Source organism: Oryctolagus cuniculus, chromosome 3 (assembly GCF_051225735.1).
Source record: "Oryctolagus cuniculus isolate XC-2025 breed Fujian yellow rabbit chromosome 3, ASM5122573v1, whole genome shotgun sequence".
Classification (NCBI taxonomy): Eukaryota; Metazoa; Chordata; class Mammalia; order Lagomorpha; family Leporidae; genus Oryctolagus; species Oryctolagus cuniculus.
The window spans coordinates 131,611,413-131,631,482 of record NC_142869.1 but is presented as its reverse complement, the minus strand read 5'-3'; the positions used below and the strand labels follow the sequence as shown (position 1 = coordinate 131,631,482).

At 40.9% G+C, this 20,070-nt stretch overlaps 1 protein-coding gene across 5 annotated transcripts in view; it reads right to left on the bottom strand.

Moving 5' to 3' along the window:
- The window catches only part of DOCK4 (dedicator of cytokinesis 4), a 521,894-nt gene that overhangs the window by 187,460 nt on the left and 314,364 nt on the right, over positions 1-20,070 (bottom strand). For all 5 annotated transcript variants that reach the window (XM_017342765.4, XM_008258382.5, XM_008258384.5 and 2 more), the window contains exons 13-15: positions 16,874-16,999; positions 3,372-3,496; positions 2,038-2,200 (exon numbers count right to left, since the gene is read on the bottom strand). In XM_017342765.4, coding sequence (XP_017198254.1) covers positions 2,038-2,200; positions 3,372-3,496; positions 16,874-16,999 — 414 coding nt within the window. The remainder of the gene's footprint in view (positions 1-2,037; positions 2,201-3,371; positions 3,497-16,873; positions 17,000-20,070) is intronic.

Sequence of the window (20,070 nt, the reverse complement as noted above, 5' to 3'; positions counted from 1 at the left end):
TTACAGCAAAGCTTCTCAAAAACTTTGGCTATGCTTACTGCTTTCCCTTCCTTCTCTTGGTCTTACTCCTGAACTCACATTCGTCACCATAAAACCACATATTGGGCTCAATGACTTCCATGATGTCAGACAGAATATTTTTTCTGTCCTCATATTATTTACCTGTCATTTCACCTCTTGAATTGAATTTTTCCTTGATTCTCTAACCTACTATCTATTCCTTCTTAATATCACTTAGTGGCTCTTTCTCATTCTCCCAGCTTAAATGTGGGAGTAACCCTAGATACCCAAATCTTTGGCCTTTCCTTTACTGTTTAGTAAATTTACTGCCTAGGAATCTCATCCAGTCTCATGGCTTTAAAACACATAAAAATAAGGGCAGTCACTTGATATAACAGCTAATATGCCAGTTGGGACACGTGCATCCCGTGTTGGAGTTCCTGGGTTGGAGTTCCAGCTCTGCTTCCAATTCCAGCTGCCTGCTAATGCGTACCCTGGAAGGCAGCAGGTGAGATAACTCAAGTAGTTGGGCTCCTGCCATGCACGTGACAAACTGGATTGAGTTCCCAGCTTCCTGGTTCATTCTGGCCCAACCCTGGTTATTGTGGTCACTTTAGGGAGTAAGTCAGCAGATTGGAAATTCCTGTTTGCCTGTCTTTCTCTCCTTTTCAAAATAAAAATAAATATTAATTAAAATTGGGGATATCAAAGTGGCATGTACCAATGACATCTCACTAGTCCAAGTGATCAATTTCTGTTCACAATTGATCATAATGAAAGGACTAAGAGTCAAAGGGATCACATAAACAAGTCTAGTGCCTGCTAATACTAACCGATAGAATAAATAAAGGGGAGAGCGATCCAACACGGGAAGCAAGATACACAGCAGACTCATAGAATGGCGGATGTCCTAAACAGCACTCTGGCCTCAGAATCAGCCCTAAAGGCATTCGGATCCGGCTGAAAAGCCCATGAGAGTATTTCAGGCATGGAAAGCCAAGACACTCTGGCAAAAGAAAAGAAAACAAAACAAAACAAAAAAAAACCTAAATGAAAGATCTCTGTGAGTGAGATCCCAGTGGAAAGAACAGGTCTTCAAAGAAGGAGGTACCTTTCTCTGAAGGGAGGAGAGAACTTCCACTTTGACTATGACCTTGTCCAAATAAAATAAGAGTCGGTGAACTCAAAAGGCTTCCATAGCCTTGGAAACTCATGACTGGAGCATAGGGAGATTACTGATGCCATAAACAGGAGTGTCAATTTGTAAAGTCAACAACAGGAGTCACTGTGCACTTACTCCTCATGTAGGATCTCTGACCTTAATGTGCTGTACATTGAGATTTAATGCTATAACGAGTACTCAAACAGTATTTTTCACTTTGTGTTTCTATGTGGGTACAAACTGTTGAAATCTTTACTTAATGTATCCTAAACTGATCTTCTATATATAAAGAAAATTGAAAATGAATCTTGATATGAATGGAAGGGGAGAGAGAGCGGGAAAGGGGAGGGTTGCGGGTGGGAGGGAAGTCATTGGGGGGGGGGGGAGAGCCAATGTAATCCATAAGCTGTACTTTGGAAATCTATATTCATTAAATAAAAGTTAAAAAAAATTAAAATTGGGGATGTGCCAGAGCTGGATTAGACTGGCTCACAGGCGCTGGCAGTGGGCATCCTTCCTCAATCACACATCCACTGACAGCAAGTTGGTAACCTAAAGTTGAGAGCAAAGGGATTACTGACATCTGGGAATCAGCCAATGCTACTTTCTATGAGTCATCAATTTCAGGAGACCCTGCAGGTTCCCCATATGTATTTGTTCTCTTCCTTCCTCCCTGTTTCATGGAGGTCATTGCCTTTCAAGAAGAGAACACACTTACCTCTCAGGATCCCACTTTCTTCTTCTTGGTCCTCCCGCAGGTTCACTTGTTGTAAGCACTCGACAAATCAGCCTACATCATCAGCACTGCTCAGTGAGCAGACTATGCCAGTACTACAGAATACAACCAAGCCACGGGCCAACCCACCAACACTTACTAGAACAATGCCGAAACTCAAAGCGGATGTGTGCGCCCCTGAATTTATCCACAGGAATGGGAAGTTTCAGCAGTTCAGCCCACCTGGGACTGTTGTTATGATAAAGCACAAATGAGTGGTACTCGCTGGCTGGAGGCTCTCCAGAGCCAAAGGAGATAAAATCCTAGCAAAGGAAACATGCAGGTTAAAGACAGCTTTATTCAAAGTTGCATTTGAAAGCAGCGGAACAATCATTCAGCTGTGTCTGTTCCCCACATAGCGCCTGCTATGAAACTACCTCCCTGGGCTTCTGCTTCTCTCTTTTGGCTTCCATCAGGTTCTGTGTTTCATTCTGATGCTGGTCTCTCGGGACTTACTGCACCAGGCGTGGACTCTGGAGACACATGGGAGAGGGACAACCTGTGCCCCACTGAGTTAACTGTGAGACAAAGTGCCCAACGTGCTACAGTCAAAAGCCTGTTCCATGCCTCAGTGCATGATGCACTAGGCTCTGGACCAACTCTCATGTTAGAAAGGGCAACTGTACCTCAAGAAGGGGCTCGTAAGAACTTCTTCCATGAAGGAATCTGATATCATCACGTGAATTACTAATAGCCTATCTTTAGGCTCATTTTGGTCAAAATGATAATAAATAGCAGGGAAGGGGTTTGGTGCAGAGGTTATGATGCTACTTGGGTGGCCCCCATCCTGTATCAGAGAGGCAAACTTGACTCCCAGCTCTGTTTCCTATTCCAGCTTCCTGCTAATGTGCACCATAGGAGGCAGCAGGTGGTAGCTCAGATACTTGGGTCCCTGTCACTCATATGGGAGACCCACATGGAGTTCTGGGATCCTGGCTTCAGCTTGGCCCACTCATGGCTGTTACAAGTATTTGTGGGAATGAACCAGTAGATGGAAGATCTCTCTTTCAAATAAAGATAAATAAATAATAAAACAGAAAATAAATGGAATATGATTTACATATATTTTAAGAGGGTTCATCTCCAAAAAATACATATGGTAAAATATGATAGTTTAAAAAGCTTGCCAGAGTTAAAGTGTACATCTATAATACTATGGTAGATGAAAGGGAAAAAATGAAATGGCATAGCAAATTACCGCATTTAAAAAATAGCTGCTGTAAGGTAATTGTTGATACAAGTAATTAAACAAAACGTAAAAGATTTGTTATCTTCCTACTTAATTTTCTGAGAGGCATTTTAATGAATTAAAAAAAAAAAACTAGAGTTGGAGAAGAAAAATAAAACAGAAAACACTGTGAGACAGAAATTGAGAGCATTAAAGATGAAGCAAATACAATTGTTTTACCAAAAAAGCACCCATTATTAACATACCTTTAAATTCTGGCCACTACTGTCTATAATGAACATGGTAACTTCCACATTTCTGGCCACACTCTTCCCTCCTTTCTCAAATTCTCCCCTCTCTATGGTGATATACAAGTCGTTCCTCATTTCACCTATTAGAAAAGGAAAATTAAAACCATGTTACATATAATAAGAAATATAGTTGTCTCTCAAGAAAACCATGCTGGCTCTAAAAATATATTGTTATAATTAAGAGTGATTTACTACTATGGTTCTAATAATTTGTGACTATTTTAAAATTTATGGCATATAAATGAAATAGGCATCTTTTCATTTGAATACTGTTTATAGCCCTTGCCTATATTCCTGCTGAACTATGGTCTTTTTGCTTTTTATGTGTTGATCTCTTTATTAAATATTATTTTACATATAAAAGTACAAATATATCATATTTATCTGTTTAGCAAAGGGGCCCTAGCCTAACTGCCTGTCCACAAGAATAAAAGCAAGACTCTGCTAATCTGAATTAGCAACTCTGCACAACTGTGCATCTCTGAAGGTGCTGTCAAGTCTCACCATTCTTCAGTATTTCCCTCCTTTCATTTATGAGGTGTGACCCCAAAGTGACAGGATGGCAAGGGTAATAAAACACAAGTCTTAATACTTAATAGTCAAAGAGCTTTGGAGTAGAAGAAATACCTAACTGGAATAAAATGATAGGACTGTAAAGGGTACAATTACAATTTAAATCCTTCCCAAAATTCATGGACAAAATGATCTCACTGCTGGAAGAATCCAGATTAGTACTTTATGAACACAGATGTTTAATGATTCAGCCATACAGACAAATGCTACTTCGTATTTCATACCATCAAGTTTTAGAAGGAGATGGGAAAGGCCATAGATTCAAACTGACATATTCTATGCCACATAAACCATTTACTTTTTTCTGTTGGTGATTTATCATATACCAACACTTTTCCATCTTACCCATTTCTTAGGGCAAGCAAAAAGCAAAGAAATTTGATAGCAACTAGCAAAATTAGGGAAATGCGCTACAGCATGCTTTTACCTCTCCTATAAGAATTAAGTGGTAAATGGAGAGGGAATTGAGAAGTCAATGAAATGCTACTTGAAAGCTGTTGAAGGTAAATGCTGAGGTGGCAAGGTTGAAATTGCTTCTAGATAACATCCCTTTGTAACATCTGAAAAATCAGAAGTACTACTCTGTGTTTTCTAATAAAAATATCCTCCCTATAACAAAGCAAATCACTAGAAGGAAAAATAAGCATGTAAATATGTCCATAATTGGGAGATTTATAGAAATTACCGTGCAAAATGCATACCGGGGCGGGGAAGGTGGGAGAAAGAAGGGGAACCAAGACCAATGTGCCTAGCATCTTCCTCTATACAAATCAACCTTTGATGATGTATTCATTCAAATATGGCCTGACAAGAACATGGATTGGCCCTGACACAGGAACAGAATAAGCTCTGAAAAGTATGAAATCTTAGGCACCTTCTTCTTTTTTTTTTTTTTAAAGATTTATTTATGTATTTGAAGGTCAGAGTTACATAGAGAGAGAAGGAGAGGCAGAGAAAGAGAGGTCTTCCATCCACTGGTTCACTCCCCAGTTGGCTGCAACGGCTGGAACTGTGCCGATCTGAAGCCAGGAGCTTCTTCTGGGTCTCCTATGTGGGTGCAGGGGCCCAAGCACTTGGGCCATCTTCTACTGCTTTCCCAGGCCTTAGCAGAGAGCTGGATTGTAAGAGGAGCAGCTGGGACTCGAACTGGCACCAATTTAGGATGCCGGCACTGCAGGCAGCGGCTTAACTCACAGCACTGGCCCTTAGCCACCTTCTACAAAGAGCACAGGAAGCATCCATTATTGGAAACCACTGAAACTGAGGTTGCTGCCTTAGGGATTTCTAGTGCTCTCCTATAGGTCACACAATCCAAGTTAGGAAGGCAATGAACCTGAGAAATCCAGGAGAAAAGCAGCATATTTCAACATCTTAACAACTCTATGTATATCCTTTGAAAGGTTTTCGTTTTAACTATTTTGATTTCATTTTTTAATTTTTAGAGCATGGCCCAGCAAATTTTATAACACTGCCAGATCCTTCATAACCTATTTCATTCTATTACTATAGAGCCATCTCATGGAATCTGTGGGTGACTGATTCCAGGACCACCTGTGCATACCAAAATCCATGGATGCTCCAGTGCCTTATATAAATAAAATGGTACAACCTACAAGAGTATAATTCTTGTATACTTTGAATCACCTCTAAATTACTAACAATAACTGATATAACTTAAATGCTATGTACATTATTGTGTATTATTTAGGGGATAATGATGTGAAGAAAAATCTGTATGTGGTCAGGACAGAGGCAATCCTACCCCCGTCCACTAATATTTTTGATCTGCAGTTGATTGAATCTGTGCATGTATAACCTGAGGATATGGAGGGCTGATTGTATACTAGTTTTTAGTACATGAACAATTAAACACACACAATTATATATACTCTTTCTCTCTCATACACAAACAGACACACACACACACACACACATACGTGCACCTTTGATGTTTACTCTAATTCCATTATAGAATACAGAGAAGACTCAAACTTTGTCTTCTGGAAGACCCAACCTCAACAAATGAAAAATGGCTCTGTTACACCAGTGGTCTGTACACATGTGAGCTCAACATGAGGTTTGGGAGGAAATTCTTATTTATTTATGAGACAAGTGGGGTGGGGGAGTGTGTGTGTGTGTTAGTTTTCATCCATTGATTCACTCCCCAAATGCCTGCAATGGATGGGGCTGGGCTAGGCTGAAGTCAGGAGCCAGGAACTCAATCCAGGTCTGCCCTGTAGGTGCCAGGGACTCAACTAACTACTTGAGTCGTCAGTGCTGCCTCCTAGCATGCACAGTAGCAGGACGCTGGAATGGGGAGTGGATCCAGGACTCAGCCCGGGTCCTATCACATGTAATTTAGATGTCCCGATCAGTGTCTGAACCACTAGGCCAAACATTTGCCTGGGAGGAAATTTTTGGCAGTTATTTTCCCACTGATATATCTGACAGACAAAAACAAAAACAAACGACACTCAGTCAAGGTACTTGAGAGCAAATGTTGGTTAATAACAGAAAATTCCTTTGCTTCTTGGAGTAGGTGACAATAAGTAACTGCTTACAAAGAGACAATAAACCACATGCTGAATAAGGAGAAGTTCTGCCTCTGGTGTTCTACCTTGGGAATTTCTCAGTGAGTAATTAGCTTGTCCAAACCCAAAGGAATTAACCGACTTGCAAAATGAAGAGTAGTTCTTGGGAGGGTGGTTTCCTCTCTCATCTGTTGGAAAGTCACAGCCACAGAAAAGTCGAGAAAAGACAAGGGAAATTTGTTCTCCTGTCTGTGGGCTATGCCCAAAGGAGGAAAGGCAGGAGATACACTGCCAGTGGCACAAAATTCTTTCCTATGTACTCGTTCAACAAATATTTCTTGAGCATCTACCAGGTGCCAGATACTATTATTCCAGGCCTGGAAGATTCAGCATTGAACAAAGTAAAAAATCCTTTCCCCACAGAGTCTAGATTCCAGAAAGGGGAGGTCTTTCATAAACACAATATTTATCATATTAAAAGGTGTTAAGTGCTATGGATAAAACATAGAGAGGAGATGTAGGGTACAGAGGAGTCAAAATTTTCTATACTATAATCCAGTTGAATTCTTTTATTTCTTCCTTACAAAAGAAATTCTAATGTGCCCACAGGCTACAGTGTCATGGAATAAGTAGGATGAGGAGTAGGCTTTTAGCCTGGGGATTAAGAAACTGTTTGGAACACCTACAACCCATATAGGAGCACCTGGATTCAAACTGGGGTCCACTCTAGATTTTAACTTCCTGCCTCTCAAATAAACAATAAATAAAAAAAGAAAGAATAAAAGAAAAAGATAAACAATTCATCTTTAAAAAATGAGCAAGAGTCTTGAATTAAAATTGTACAAAGGAAGAAACTGAAGTAAATGAAGGCTGCGTGACAAGCCATGAAATTCATTATCAAGGAAACCCAAAGAAAAATGCAATGAGAGGCCGTGCCCTGGTGTAGCAGGTTAATCCTCCACCTGCTACATGGGCGCAGGTTCTAGTCCCAGCTGCTCCTCTTCCAATCCAGCTCTCTGCTGTGGCCTGGGAAAGCAGTAGAAGATGGCCCAAGTGCTTGGGCCCCTGCACCCATATGGGAGACCAGGAAGAACCTGTCTCCTGGTTTCAGATCAGCACAGCTCTGGCCATTGAGGCCATTTGGGGAGTGAACCAATGGAAGGAAGACCTTTCACTCTGTCTCTCCCTCTCACTGTAACTCTACCTCTTAAATTAATAAATAAAAATCTTTCAAAAAAGAAAAATGTAATGATACTACTCTTGTCTCTCTCTGTCCTTCAAATAAATATATTAATTAATTAAAATAATTTTATAATTGTACAGGTTTATAAACTTTAAAAAACAAGAAGGCCTATGTCCTAGCAATTTTCTGCGGCTGCTACTGTGTGTGACATTAGTCTCATGGCAATAGAAACTTCTGGGCCTCCCTTCTGTGTTATTAAAATGGGAGTGGGCTACAGAGAAGCAGGGATGGGAAAGGTGGGAGGAGCAACAAGACTCTTTTGTTATGTTAGGCTGTTTCCATGACACACACACCAAAAAAAAAAAAAAACCTTCTGGAAAACAACACATTCACAATTTAAAACAGCTTATTACATATGCTTTAATTTTCTATTCTGTAACCGTCACTATCCCTGTAACCCCCTTTATCTTCTGCAAATCTGTTAGACTAAAACAAGATTTCTTTGGAAAGAGAACACACGACATGAAGAGTATTTCTGCAGGATGACATTCTACATATGCCTCTCCCCAGGAATTTTGCAGCTTGCTCTGTTCCAATACTGCAAGGTGCCACAGTTTGCCAAAATATGCAGAAGGATGAAGTTGAAACAAGTGCTAATTAAAATCAATACACTTGAGGCCTGCTCTGGAGAAAATTAATAAGCTCAAATGGTGTTAAGAAAGCATCTTGGGTAATTAAGAGAGAAAGCATCAAGTGAGTATGGAATGAAGTCACAGTATCAGGGTGAAAAGTTGTCATCCTGACAATGTTTATTAACACCTCACACCTCTCAGACTTGCTATTATATAAATCTCACGTGCACGACACTTTCTTTAGCAGGCCCACTGGCTGGGAAGCCTTTATGCACGTGAAGGCTAAACACCCTTGTAGACAAGATAAGGGTAAGGCAACCACAGTGGGAACAAACCCCAAGACATCGGCAACTGCAGTTAAGTGGGTCAACGAATGACATGATCTAAGTGGGCAAGACGTCTCCATCCACAGCTAAAAACTCAGTTCCTCAAACCTGTGATGAAGTCATAGGATGCGTGATTACCACATCATGTAAACCCTTGTACTTAACTTGTCCTTTATGGATCTGGAAAACAAAGGTTCTGTCATTTAGTTTTAAAACAAAAGAAAACATGTGAAAGACATGGGTTTTTGTGACCATGCATGACTAATGATGATGGCAGTAGAAGTCCTAGTAGAAAGTGACAGCAGCAGTCAGACTCGTACGGAGTCTTGCTATGTGTTAGGTAGAGCATCCCATTAAATCCTCGCCTCAATTTTCTAAGGCACAATCATTTCCATTTTACAAGCAAGGTATGTAATGTGTGGAGGTGAAAATCTGTGTCCAAGATTCTATCAGTAACCCCACTTTACCCATGAGAAAATATAAATGAACAAAAGGAGAATGGTGGTCAAATATGCTAGTACAATTCAGCTTTTATCATTAGCCTTGACTTTGCTGTTTCTGCATTGGTCATATTCAGTTCTAGAGACCACTTTTTAGATCTCAGATATAAATGCTATCAAGCAGACCATAAACATTATGGAGCAAGGTCTTGGGAGGGACGAGGAAGACAAGAGAATTAATTGAACTTAAAAATGTTGACTCCCAGGCAGAAAAATTCAAAACAATGGATAAAGTCTGAAGAAGATTGATCCAACAGGGAAGAGGTCATTTTGAGAGACAATGTGACAATGTGTTCCTGGTAACTATAAATATTATAGTATGAGCCAGAAAACCACCATTAGGGACCCTGTGGAAGACATTCATGCAGTAGACACATTGCTAGTTGAACTGTTCTTTATGTATGTGGCAGGAAAAATAATAAAGATGTCCAGGTAGTAATTTCTGGAACTATGAATATGTTACCTTACATGGCCCCAAAGGATTTTGTAGATGTGATTAAATGAAAACTTGAGATAGGGAGATTTTCTTGGATTATTGGAGAGGGTCCAATATAAACCTAAGAGTCCTTAAAAGAGAGAAGCAGAAGGGTCAGAGTTAGAGAAGGGGATGTGAAAGAGAAGCAGAAGTTGGAATGAGGCGGGACCATGAGGCAAGGATTAGTAGCATTCACGTGCTGGAAAAGGCTAGGGGAGAGTCTCCCAGAGCCATCAGAGGAAATGCAGCCATACAGACACCTTGATCTCAGCCCAGTGAGACTTGTGCAGTCGCTGATGTCTGGAACTGTAATACAATAGATGTGTTGTTTGAAGCTACCTCATCTGTTGCAGAAACTACAGGAAACTAACACAATGTGCTTTCTACATTCAAGTTTCTATCACTTCATGACACCATCAAGGAGGCGGAAGACAGGTCAAGAGTCACAGGTAACTGGAGACTGAAGCAAACCACATACAAGGAAAATGTCTATGTACATGGGCTAAAAAACTAACTAACATTATATTTCAGGTCTCTCCTGTACAGCACTCTTCAGTAAAACCCATTAATATTTTCTGTTTTCTACTGTTCTCAATTTTTAAAATTAAAGTGTTTACTGTTTTCAGTTGCTTTCAGATTTTGAGAGAGAGAGAGAGAGAGAGAGAGAGAGAACCTTCCATCTACTGGTTCATTCTCCCAAAGTCTGCAAGAGCTAGGGCTGGGCTCCAGGCTGAAGTCTGGAGCTTGGAATTCCACGCATGTGTCCTTATGTGGTGGGGGTCCAAGTACTTAAGTAATCACTGCTGCTGCCTAGGATGCATTAGCAGAAAGCTGGATTAGAAGCAGAGCAGGGGCCGGCGCCGTGGCTCACTTGGTTAATCCTCTGCCTGTGGTGCCACATCCCATATGGGCGCCGGGTTCTAGTCCTGGCTGCTCCTCTTCCAGGCCAGCTCCTTGCTGTGGCCCGGGAAAGCAGTGGAGGATGGCCCAAGTGCTTGAGCCCTGCACCTGCATGGGAGACCAGGAGGAGGCACCTGGTTCCTGGCTTCGGATCGGCATAGTTCTGGCCGTGGCGGCCATTTGCGGGGTGAACCAATGGAAAAGGAAGACCTTTCTCTCTGTCTCTCTCTCTCTCTCACTGTCTGTAACTCTACCTGTGAAATAAATAAATAAATAAAATCTTAAAAAAAAAAAAAAAAAAGGAAGCCGAGCAGCCAGGACTCAAACTGGTGCTCTGATATAGGATGCATCCTAAACAGTAGCTTAACTTGCTAATCCTCAATGCTGGCCCCCAGGACATAGTTTTTTCCTCAAAGATTTATTTATTTGAAAGGTAGAATTACATAGAGAGTGAGAGAGAGAGACAAATTTGTGGGTTCACTCCCCAAATGGCCTCAATGGCTGAAGCTGGGCTGGTCTGAAGGCAGGAGCCTGGAGCCAGGGGCTTCTTCAGGGTCTCCCAGGTGGGTGCAGGGGCCCAGGTATTTAGCCATCCTCTGTTTCCTTCCCAGGCACATTAGCAGAGAGCTGGATCAAAAGTGGAGCAGCCGGGACCCGAACCAACACCCATATGGGATGCCAGCACCACAGACGGTAGTGGCTTCACCTGCTCTGCCACAATGTAGGCCCTGAATATATTTTTAAGAAAAATCAAATCATATCTTACTAGCCTGGACGTATTTTCTCCAAAAGAAAGATTATCTCTGGTTCAATTCCACCTGTTGATGGAATTTTTCTATCAGTAAGTGGTAAAGAATAATATGCATCGGGCCGGCGCCGCGGCTCACTAGGCTAATCCTCCGCCTAGCGGCGCCGGCAAACCGGGTTCTAGTCCCGGTTGGGGCGCCGGATTCTGTCCCGGTTGCCCCTCTTCCAGGCCAGCTCTCTGCTGTGGCCAGGGAGTGCAGTGGAGGATGGCCCAGGTGCTTGGGCCCTGCACCCCATGGGAGACCAGGAAAAAGCACCTGGCTCCTGGCTCCTGGCTCCTGCCATTGGATCAGCGCGGTGCGCCGGCCGCAGCGCGCCGGCTGCAGCGCGCCGGCCGCGGCGGCCATTGGAGGGTGAACCAACGGCAAAGGAAGACCTTTCTCTCTGTCTCTCTCTCTCTCACTGTCCACTCTGCCTGTCAAAAAAAAAAAAATGTATCTTTTAAAAATGAAATTGTTTACTTTTTTAAATATGAAGCAAACATATCTACCATTCTTCTTATCCCAGCCCTGAAAATCATCACCTAGTCAACTTTACCAAATTGAAATTTGACTTCTCTGAGCTATGGCCCAAGATCAGACAAAAAAGGTGTTTTGCCTGAATAAGACCTGCAAAATAAATACTGAGATCAATATCAAAATAAGCTTTCAAATTTCAACCCCTCCCTCCTCCTATCACTCCATCATTCTTAATTATTTTTAGGGCCAGGAGCTTCAAAGATCTAGTAAAAGCAAATGCACTGGAAGGCATCACGATGGGTTCCCTAACAAAGAGTGACAGGCTAACACAGTGATATGTGCAGATAAGTCCCAGGGGAACGGGGCACAGGTGCAGAACGTGAAGTAGGGATAGCAGGATGGAGAGGAGGAAAATTTTGCCTAGAAAGAATCGTAATCTTCAGGGTAAGAATGAAAGCTGAGAGTGAAGGGTGCACTCAGACCTTCCATGACATCCCCGACACATCAGCCAGCTCTGCTCCAAAATACCTGATGGATGGAAACTTAAATTTTTCTGATACTCAGCAATGGTCCAGGCCTTGCTTCCCAAACAGTCTGTTAAGACATTTAGGGCCAGGCTGTCCAGCACAGTAATGGCTGCTGCATGTGGCAGTTAAGTGCTTAAAATATGACTTGGCTGCAGAGACACACTTTAAACATACAGCATTCACCACTCTCAAAGGCCAAGACTGAAAACCAGAGAGTACAATAACTCACTCATTTTTTTGTATGTATTCCCTGTTGAATTGCTAATATTGTTGATGCACTGGGTTAAATAACATTGTGAAAATTAATTTCACTGCTTCTTTCTTATTTTTATAGAGGCTACTAGAAAAAAAAATTGGTGATTTACATTATACTTCTGTAGAGTACCTGTTTAAAAATCTTTTGCTGCTTTCTCCTTCATGGACTAAAGACCAGACTGAGGAATTGCCCTCTATGTTATTTGCCTTGTACGTTGCAGCGATGAAGTTCTTAGAAAATGACCTTTTGGGACTGGTGCCATGGTGCAGTAGGTTAATATTCGCCTGCAGCGCTGGCAACCCATTTGGGCACCGGTTCGAGTCCCTACTGCTCCTCTTCCAAGCCAGCTCTCTACTATGGCCTGGGAAAGCAGTGGGGGATAGCCCGAGTGCTTGGAACCCTGTATCTGTGTGGGAGAACTGGAGGAGGCTCCCGGCTCCTGGCTTTGGATCAACACATCTCTGGCTGTTGCAGCCATTTGGGGAGTGAACCAACGGAGGGAAGACCTTTCTCTCTGTCTCTCCCTCTCACTGTCTGTAACTCTGCCCTCTCAAATAAATAAATAAAAAGAAAATGACCTTTATTGGTTTGAAACCAGATATCCTAAGAAATAAAGTGATAAATCACCGAGCCTTAGCCCAGAGAAGGATCCAAATGACTTGAAAAAGTACACAGGTAGATCCTTTCCTCACCCCAGGTAACAACCTAGAGGTCTGCTTATGCCTGCAAGATCAAGGGGGAGAATTTCTGTCTCCATGCGTTTTTCCATTTCAAAAAGAGTTAGACATTGATTACATCCAGAGTCCCTTATAAAGGGGGTTGTGTGTGTTTTTGTCTGTATCAGGGAGGCAAGAGGTGGTGTCAGTGAAGCTGGCCCTCTGAGCATAAGCACCTGCTTCACCTTCCTGCCCTCTAACAGAACTGTAAAGATGCAAATCAACTCTGAAGGGCAAGTCTAGAAAATGAAGCGAAAATCATGCTTGCAGGCTGTGTAACAATGGGATCAGAAATGTTCACATATATTTCTCGTTGAAGAATTCAGCTCACTGATGAGAATTAAATACGTTTATGAATAACAAAACAACTGTTTTCCAGTTTGAAAACTTCAATGATTTTTAAAGTTGTTTTCAGCTGTTTAAATAAAGATCTCTTTCTCTCTCTCTTTTTCCTCCATCTAATTAGGAAGATTAAGGAGACAAAGAAGCAAAAGAAAAGAGAGAATTAAGGAAGTGCTTGAAAAAAAAAATCTCAAGTCCTCTGCACTGCACACTTGTGTCTGGACAGCGTGAACCCTGCCTTACAAGTGGTGCTGGCGAGAGACAGAAAGTTCATTTCCATCATTAAAGCCAGACAAAGTGGCTTGAGTACAGCACATCCCAGACAATTATTCAACCAGTAAAGTGTCATCTTGCTGTATGTTTTTCCATTTCTCAATGATACTGCCCAGAGACCAAGCTGAGGAATGCTAACAGCTGGCCGCATTCACCTCTAAAATGTTTTTTATATTAGATTTGCCCATCAATTTGCTTCCCAGTGGGATGAAGTTTTTTTCTTTTTTGTTGAAGAGGAAATACCAGTTATTTATAGCAACTAAAGGAAATAATGAACGGTTGCAAGAGCCACTGAATCACACGCCACCGAGTAAACACTGCTATAAACAGTCATTTTCAACAACAGCAGGCTGAGACGCTTGGGCAGACTGGGTCGTTCAGCTAGGTCAGGTCATCTCAGGAAACTTCCAGGCTGTTCTCTCTGCCTTCCCTGCAAGAACGAATCTCCATCAAGACATCACAAAATGGTGCAATGGGCAATGCTGGGCATTTTAGGTCTTACTCACAGCAATCCTACACTTGGGTCTGATAGCTGGGTCGTGTGCAATGTCCTTTGCTTACTTTTACAGACAAAACTGAAACAGTAGTCTAGAGGATCTCATTTTAAAAAATATTGTCAGCATTTATGACTCTTTTGCTTGGATTTTCTACCTTTCTTGGTTGTGGAGGGTGGAGCAGGAACCCCTGAGAAATACTACTGCTTACTCTGCTATTTGTCATCCTCTAACAAGGAGACAAAGGGGGGAAGCTCTTTGTGTCTATGGAAGACCAAACATAATTCAGTGACTAATAAAAATGCATTCTTTGTTCATATAACAAGAATAGGACATATTTATAAATAAACATAATCCACAATGACCTGTCTGAGTGAGTCCTATTCAGAGGTAGGATTAGAAGGCCTAAAGACAAAAAGAAAAAAAAAAAAAGATCAAGATCAAGACAGAAAGGAAAAGAGAAAGAAAATGAGAGATTGAGATATACAAAGCAATATACAGAGATGGAACCACAGCATGGCAAAGGTCATCTCACCTGGTTGCAGCTCTATGTTCCTAGGGACAGTAAAATTTCTAGAACTCCAGCACCTTCGGTTCATTTCTCAAGGGCAATTCAACTTTTTGTTAGTTTTTTGCTTTTAAAAGCCAAAGGTTTTAAAAAGACCATTCTCTGATAAGATTCACAGAGTTTTAGAAACTAAAAATATTTACAATTTAGGCATTTCCTTTTAACACTGCCAGTGGAGTGCTGATAGCAATGAGGGTATAGTCTTTCAACACGGAAGCAGGCACAAGCCATCACGTGCTAGTGCATGTACTAGCCTGGGGGATGTGAGCCAAGAATCGCAGGCTCAGGTGTCACCTCTTTAGCGAAACTTCACGAAGGAGACCCCACACTCCTCTCTCTAACCCCTGCAGAGTAGTATCTTCACGTAGACTGTGACCTTCCTGAGGGCTTCCATGTCCACTGCTAACACCTTGCTCGCAGCCCTGATCATCCCTTACCTGGATTACCTCAAAAAGCCTCCCCACTAGTCTCTGTATTTCTCTGCTGACCTCCCACACACTCCAAGTATAATCTCCACACAGCAAACACAGTGATCCTGTGACCAGGTTAACCAGCTGGTCACACCTCTGCTCAAACCCTTCCTGTTGCTTCCCTCTTTATTCTGAGTAAGTCAAGGTGCTTAGTGTGACCCATGTGGTCCCCTGTGATTTTCTCTCCATTCCTCCCCATGACCCCATTCTGGTCAAGTTGGCCTTTTTGTAATTCCTCAGACATGCCAAGAATTCTCCTGCTCCGGGACCTATGCCCTCATTCCGTGTCTGGAATGTCCTTATCTGAATGGCTTCCTCATTTTCTTTAGGTCTCTACTCTCATACTACCTTCTCACCCAGAGTCCTTATCTTCCTAAAATTTCAGTCTCTCAACACACTACTACTTCACACATTCCCTAGCCCTTTATCTACCTCATTTCTACCTGAGCATTTATCAGCTTTGAACATATATATTTTACTTACACCTTTATTATAACTTTCCTGATTAGAAACCAAGCTCTAGAGGAAAGAGGATTTTTCTGTTGAGTTCACTATTATATCCCCAGGACTTGGAAGAATGCCTTGCACATGGCACATGGGAAGGTGCTCAACAAATACTTGCAGAATGAAGAAATTCCTCTTCTCATTTTCGGCCCCTAGCACAAAGCTGGTACTCAGTGTCTGCTGACCCAAAGTAAAGCAAGTTTTACTAAATACATACCCTTCTTCTTCAGCAAGCATCCTACTAAAGGCTATAAATTAAAACTGTCATAAAATCCTAAATTTCCATACAAGTATAAGGGGGTGAGTTTTCCAATGCTTACTTTGGTTGAGACATTAGAATGGACTCATTCCAAAATGCATCGGTTTCAATGAACTTGGAATTCATTTTACAAAGTGTTAAATCTCCACCTTTTTGGCTTACAAAAAAAAATTGAGGAAGTATTTTTTGAGTACTAATATAGATATAAATAATATACCCAAACAGATCTAGAAAAGTATAGAAAGATACATGGCACTTTCACAACTGCTTCTTTGCATATACAAGTAGATGTCCACAATGGAAACCTCCCTCCCCCGCATGAAGGGGTAACTGGACCTCAAAAGCTATTCTTATCAAAGCCTTGATGCAGCTTCACCAACATTTTCTACCAAGAGGTAAGCTATTTCCTGAACACTACCAAAGTTTTCCTTTTTATCATGGCCATAATGAAATGTAGCCATGGCCTCCACAGATTATCCACTTAAATGTAATAAAAATGTAAAGCTACTTCAAAAATTTTGCTTCTTTATTGTGTACTTTATTTCACTTTTCAGCATGGCCCATTTGAAGTCTTCAAAGCAGGCAACTTGAAAATTTTCTCAAATGTCAAAAAGAGACAATACACCCTCATTTAGTGATTTTGGGGCATCCCAAGTCACTTACCAGGCATAATAATATTAGAAAAACCCAACTTCCTTGTTATGGACACTCCATGAGAAAATACGGATGAGTATTCTCTTCTGATTTGTTCTATGTCTCCATGCAATAGCTGTAGGGAAACTGCCAAACCTAAAAAAATAAAAATTAAAAACAGATGAACAAAGGATTTGAATGAGCCCAATTTTATGATATCATTGCTTAACCTAAGGGACCTAAGGGCTAACAGTCAGACAGAATAAATAAAATCTATAGGGAAAACTTCCAGAGAATATTTTTCCAATGTCAGTGTCTGAGCTTTCCCACTTACATGGAGATACATAGCTATTGGGGAAAACTTAAGCAGAACCTTAAGTAGAGGAAGCCTGTCTCCACTCCTCTGCTCCAGCCTCAGTCAAATGGGGAACATCCCTGACCCATATTCATTCCAGCATGAACTATGTCTCCCTAGCCCTGGAAGATATTGATACCGAAATTAGGGTTTTCAGTTTTTTAGCTCTATAAAGCCTATGAATACTTACTTATATATCAGAAGGAACAGCATCATTTTGAAAATGCATAATGATTCCAATCCTGATGGAAGTTTTCTTGAAATGTAAGTAGCAAAAGTGATTACAAGGAAACAAAGATTATATTCTTAATATTATCTATAGTAGAAACTCATGATGGCATTATTTTTTACTGCAGAGAATTTAGTAAGATGCAGGAAACAGATAATTGGAAATGTAGTCAGTAAAGTCGTAAAATTGTCTAGTTTTTGTGTTTTACCCCAATTATAGTGACATTATCACAGTGGGATATACGGATGATGAATGACACTTTCATATATTAGTTTCCCAATTCGCAGGTAGGAAGTATAAAAAGCAAATTAATGTCATATCTTTGCAAATATGTTTGCATGTATATTTCAAAGATGCTATTTTTCTTTCAGCACTTAAAATTCCTTCCTCATTTCTTTTATTCTTTTACAAGACAAAAAAGTCCCTTGCCTATATTAGTGACAGAAAAGGAAACTGTCAACATTACTTCTTTTTAAAAATTTTCATTCATCACTACACAAACTCAGTTTAAAAATGAATGTGGATGACAGAGTCAAGAAGATAATGAATCTGGCCCCCACAGGTGCTCATTCTATGACATTACTTATCAATATCTTTCCCTCAGTAATGTACACATCATGTCTAAGTTATCAGCCCCATTAACAGCTAACAATATTACAATGCTATCTGAAAACAACCATGTAAGAATGACAACAATCATGCTCCATTGAAGAAGAAATGCAAAACTTATTGGCCACACATCTAGAGTACAATAGGATCTTCATTTGCCTCTTCAATAATTCAAACAAACTAACCATAACAACAACAGTATTTTGCTGGTTTTCTTGCACAGGAAGAGGTGCAATAAGTAAACAAAAGGACAGGGACAAAACTACCTGATTGTACCTTCACTTTCCAATGTCCAGCAGAATGTTTGCCTCAGAGAATGGTTGATTAAATTAATTATGGCAGATATTTGGCGCTTTAAATCTGTCTCCCATTTTCACCTAACCATCCCTTATCTTACTCTCTGTGTCCACCCTATTTAGTTTATGTTGGGCGAATGAAGGCAATGAAATGAAAGAGTGTTACAGATTGAGTAGGAATGGTCTCCCCGAAACTCATTGCATGTTTAAACTCTGATGTTTTAATGGTCATAGATGAAGGGTGGAAACTTGAGTTAATATGGTGTCTCAGAGATGGGTCTGGTTGTGGTCTTTAGGCAATTGGGGGCATGCCTTTGGAGGGCTGATTATTTGAGTTCAAGTTCTGTCTAGCTTTTTTCAATGCTTCCTGGCTCAATGTGATCATTCCTCCACACCTGCCGTGACCAGCCTCCACCAGACACTGAATTATAGGACTGCCCAATCCTGAACTCTAACCTCTAAACTGTAAGCTGAAATAAACATTTTCTTTCCCAAGAAGCTCCCTTTGGATATTTTAAAGTAACAAAAACCAGATTAATACCATGAGCATCTGTATTCCCATAGCAACATGGAAGGAAGGAGGGGAGAATAAGCTGTCTGGAAGACATGATGGAGCCAACGATCAGTGCAACTCCAGGACACTTTCGTGTTACTGATCCCTTTTAAAAACCCCAAATGAAGAAAAATGAACATGTGTTGTAATCCATCTGCTGCAAAAGTGATTTTTTTTCTCGACTACCCTCAGTTTGTCACTCTTTTGTCCTCCTACTTCTGTCTTTTTGCCTTCAAAATACTCACCCACACCCATCACCACCACCATTAGCATCATGAAGCTGGTATTTGTAGAATACCAGTGTGTGCCAGACACGCTACATAATAACAGTCCCTCCTGCTGGGAGAACACTGTTCAGATCCTGGAGTCCTATATATATGCAATGCTTTCAGTAGAGAATAAAACAGATTTAACAAAATATTTGAAATCCCGTGATTTTTGCAAGAGAAAATCATTTTACAGGCACTCCTCATAGAAGATCTGATCAGAGACACTAGCAACATTATACAGCATGTATAATGGAAGAAGAGAAAAAAAATCCTCAACAGCAGTGAAAAAACAAAGAGACCATGCTATTCAGGATAAGGGCTGGAGAAAGGAAAACTGACCAGAATTCTTGTTTTGCACTACAGGGAGCCAGCGTTCATTTAACACACAGAGATGTTTTTTATTTTCATTTTTTTTACATAAGCTGCATTCTTTACAGAAGATAAGACAATGAAAAAAGAAAAGCATTCAGTGAGACAATTTGAATCCTGACAAAAATTAAAGAAGGAAAAGGAGAAAAAATATGTTTCAGAGGAAGGCAGGTATGGGAGAAGAGTAAGAATGAACAGATTATATCAATGTTCTCTAGATAGCAAGAGCCATGGAGAGGACAGAGTCCAAGAGGATAGAGAGGACCCATTTAGGAGGTGGTAGACAGAGAGGATCCCACTAGTGGATGAAGGAAGAGTAATGGTGGGTAAGGGGATAAACAGACAAAATAGTGTAGGGAAAAGGAAACAAGACACTTAAAATGCATCCAAATTTTTGACAGATATGAAAGTTTTCAACCTGAAGGTTGAAAGAAATGTAGATTAAAGTCGTAGGTATAATTATTTCACCTGTCTAGCCCAGTGAGCATAATTTGGAGGGGGAGTATTACCATTTGGAGGTGACTCAATTTCCCTAGAATAAAGAACT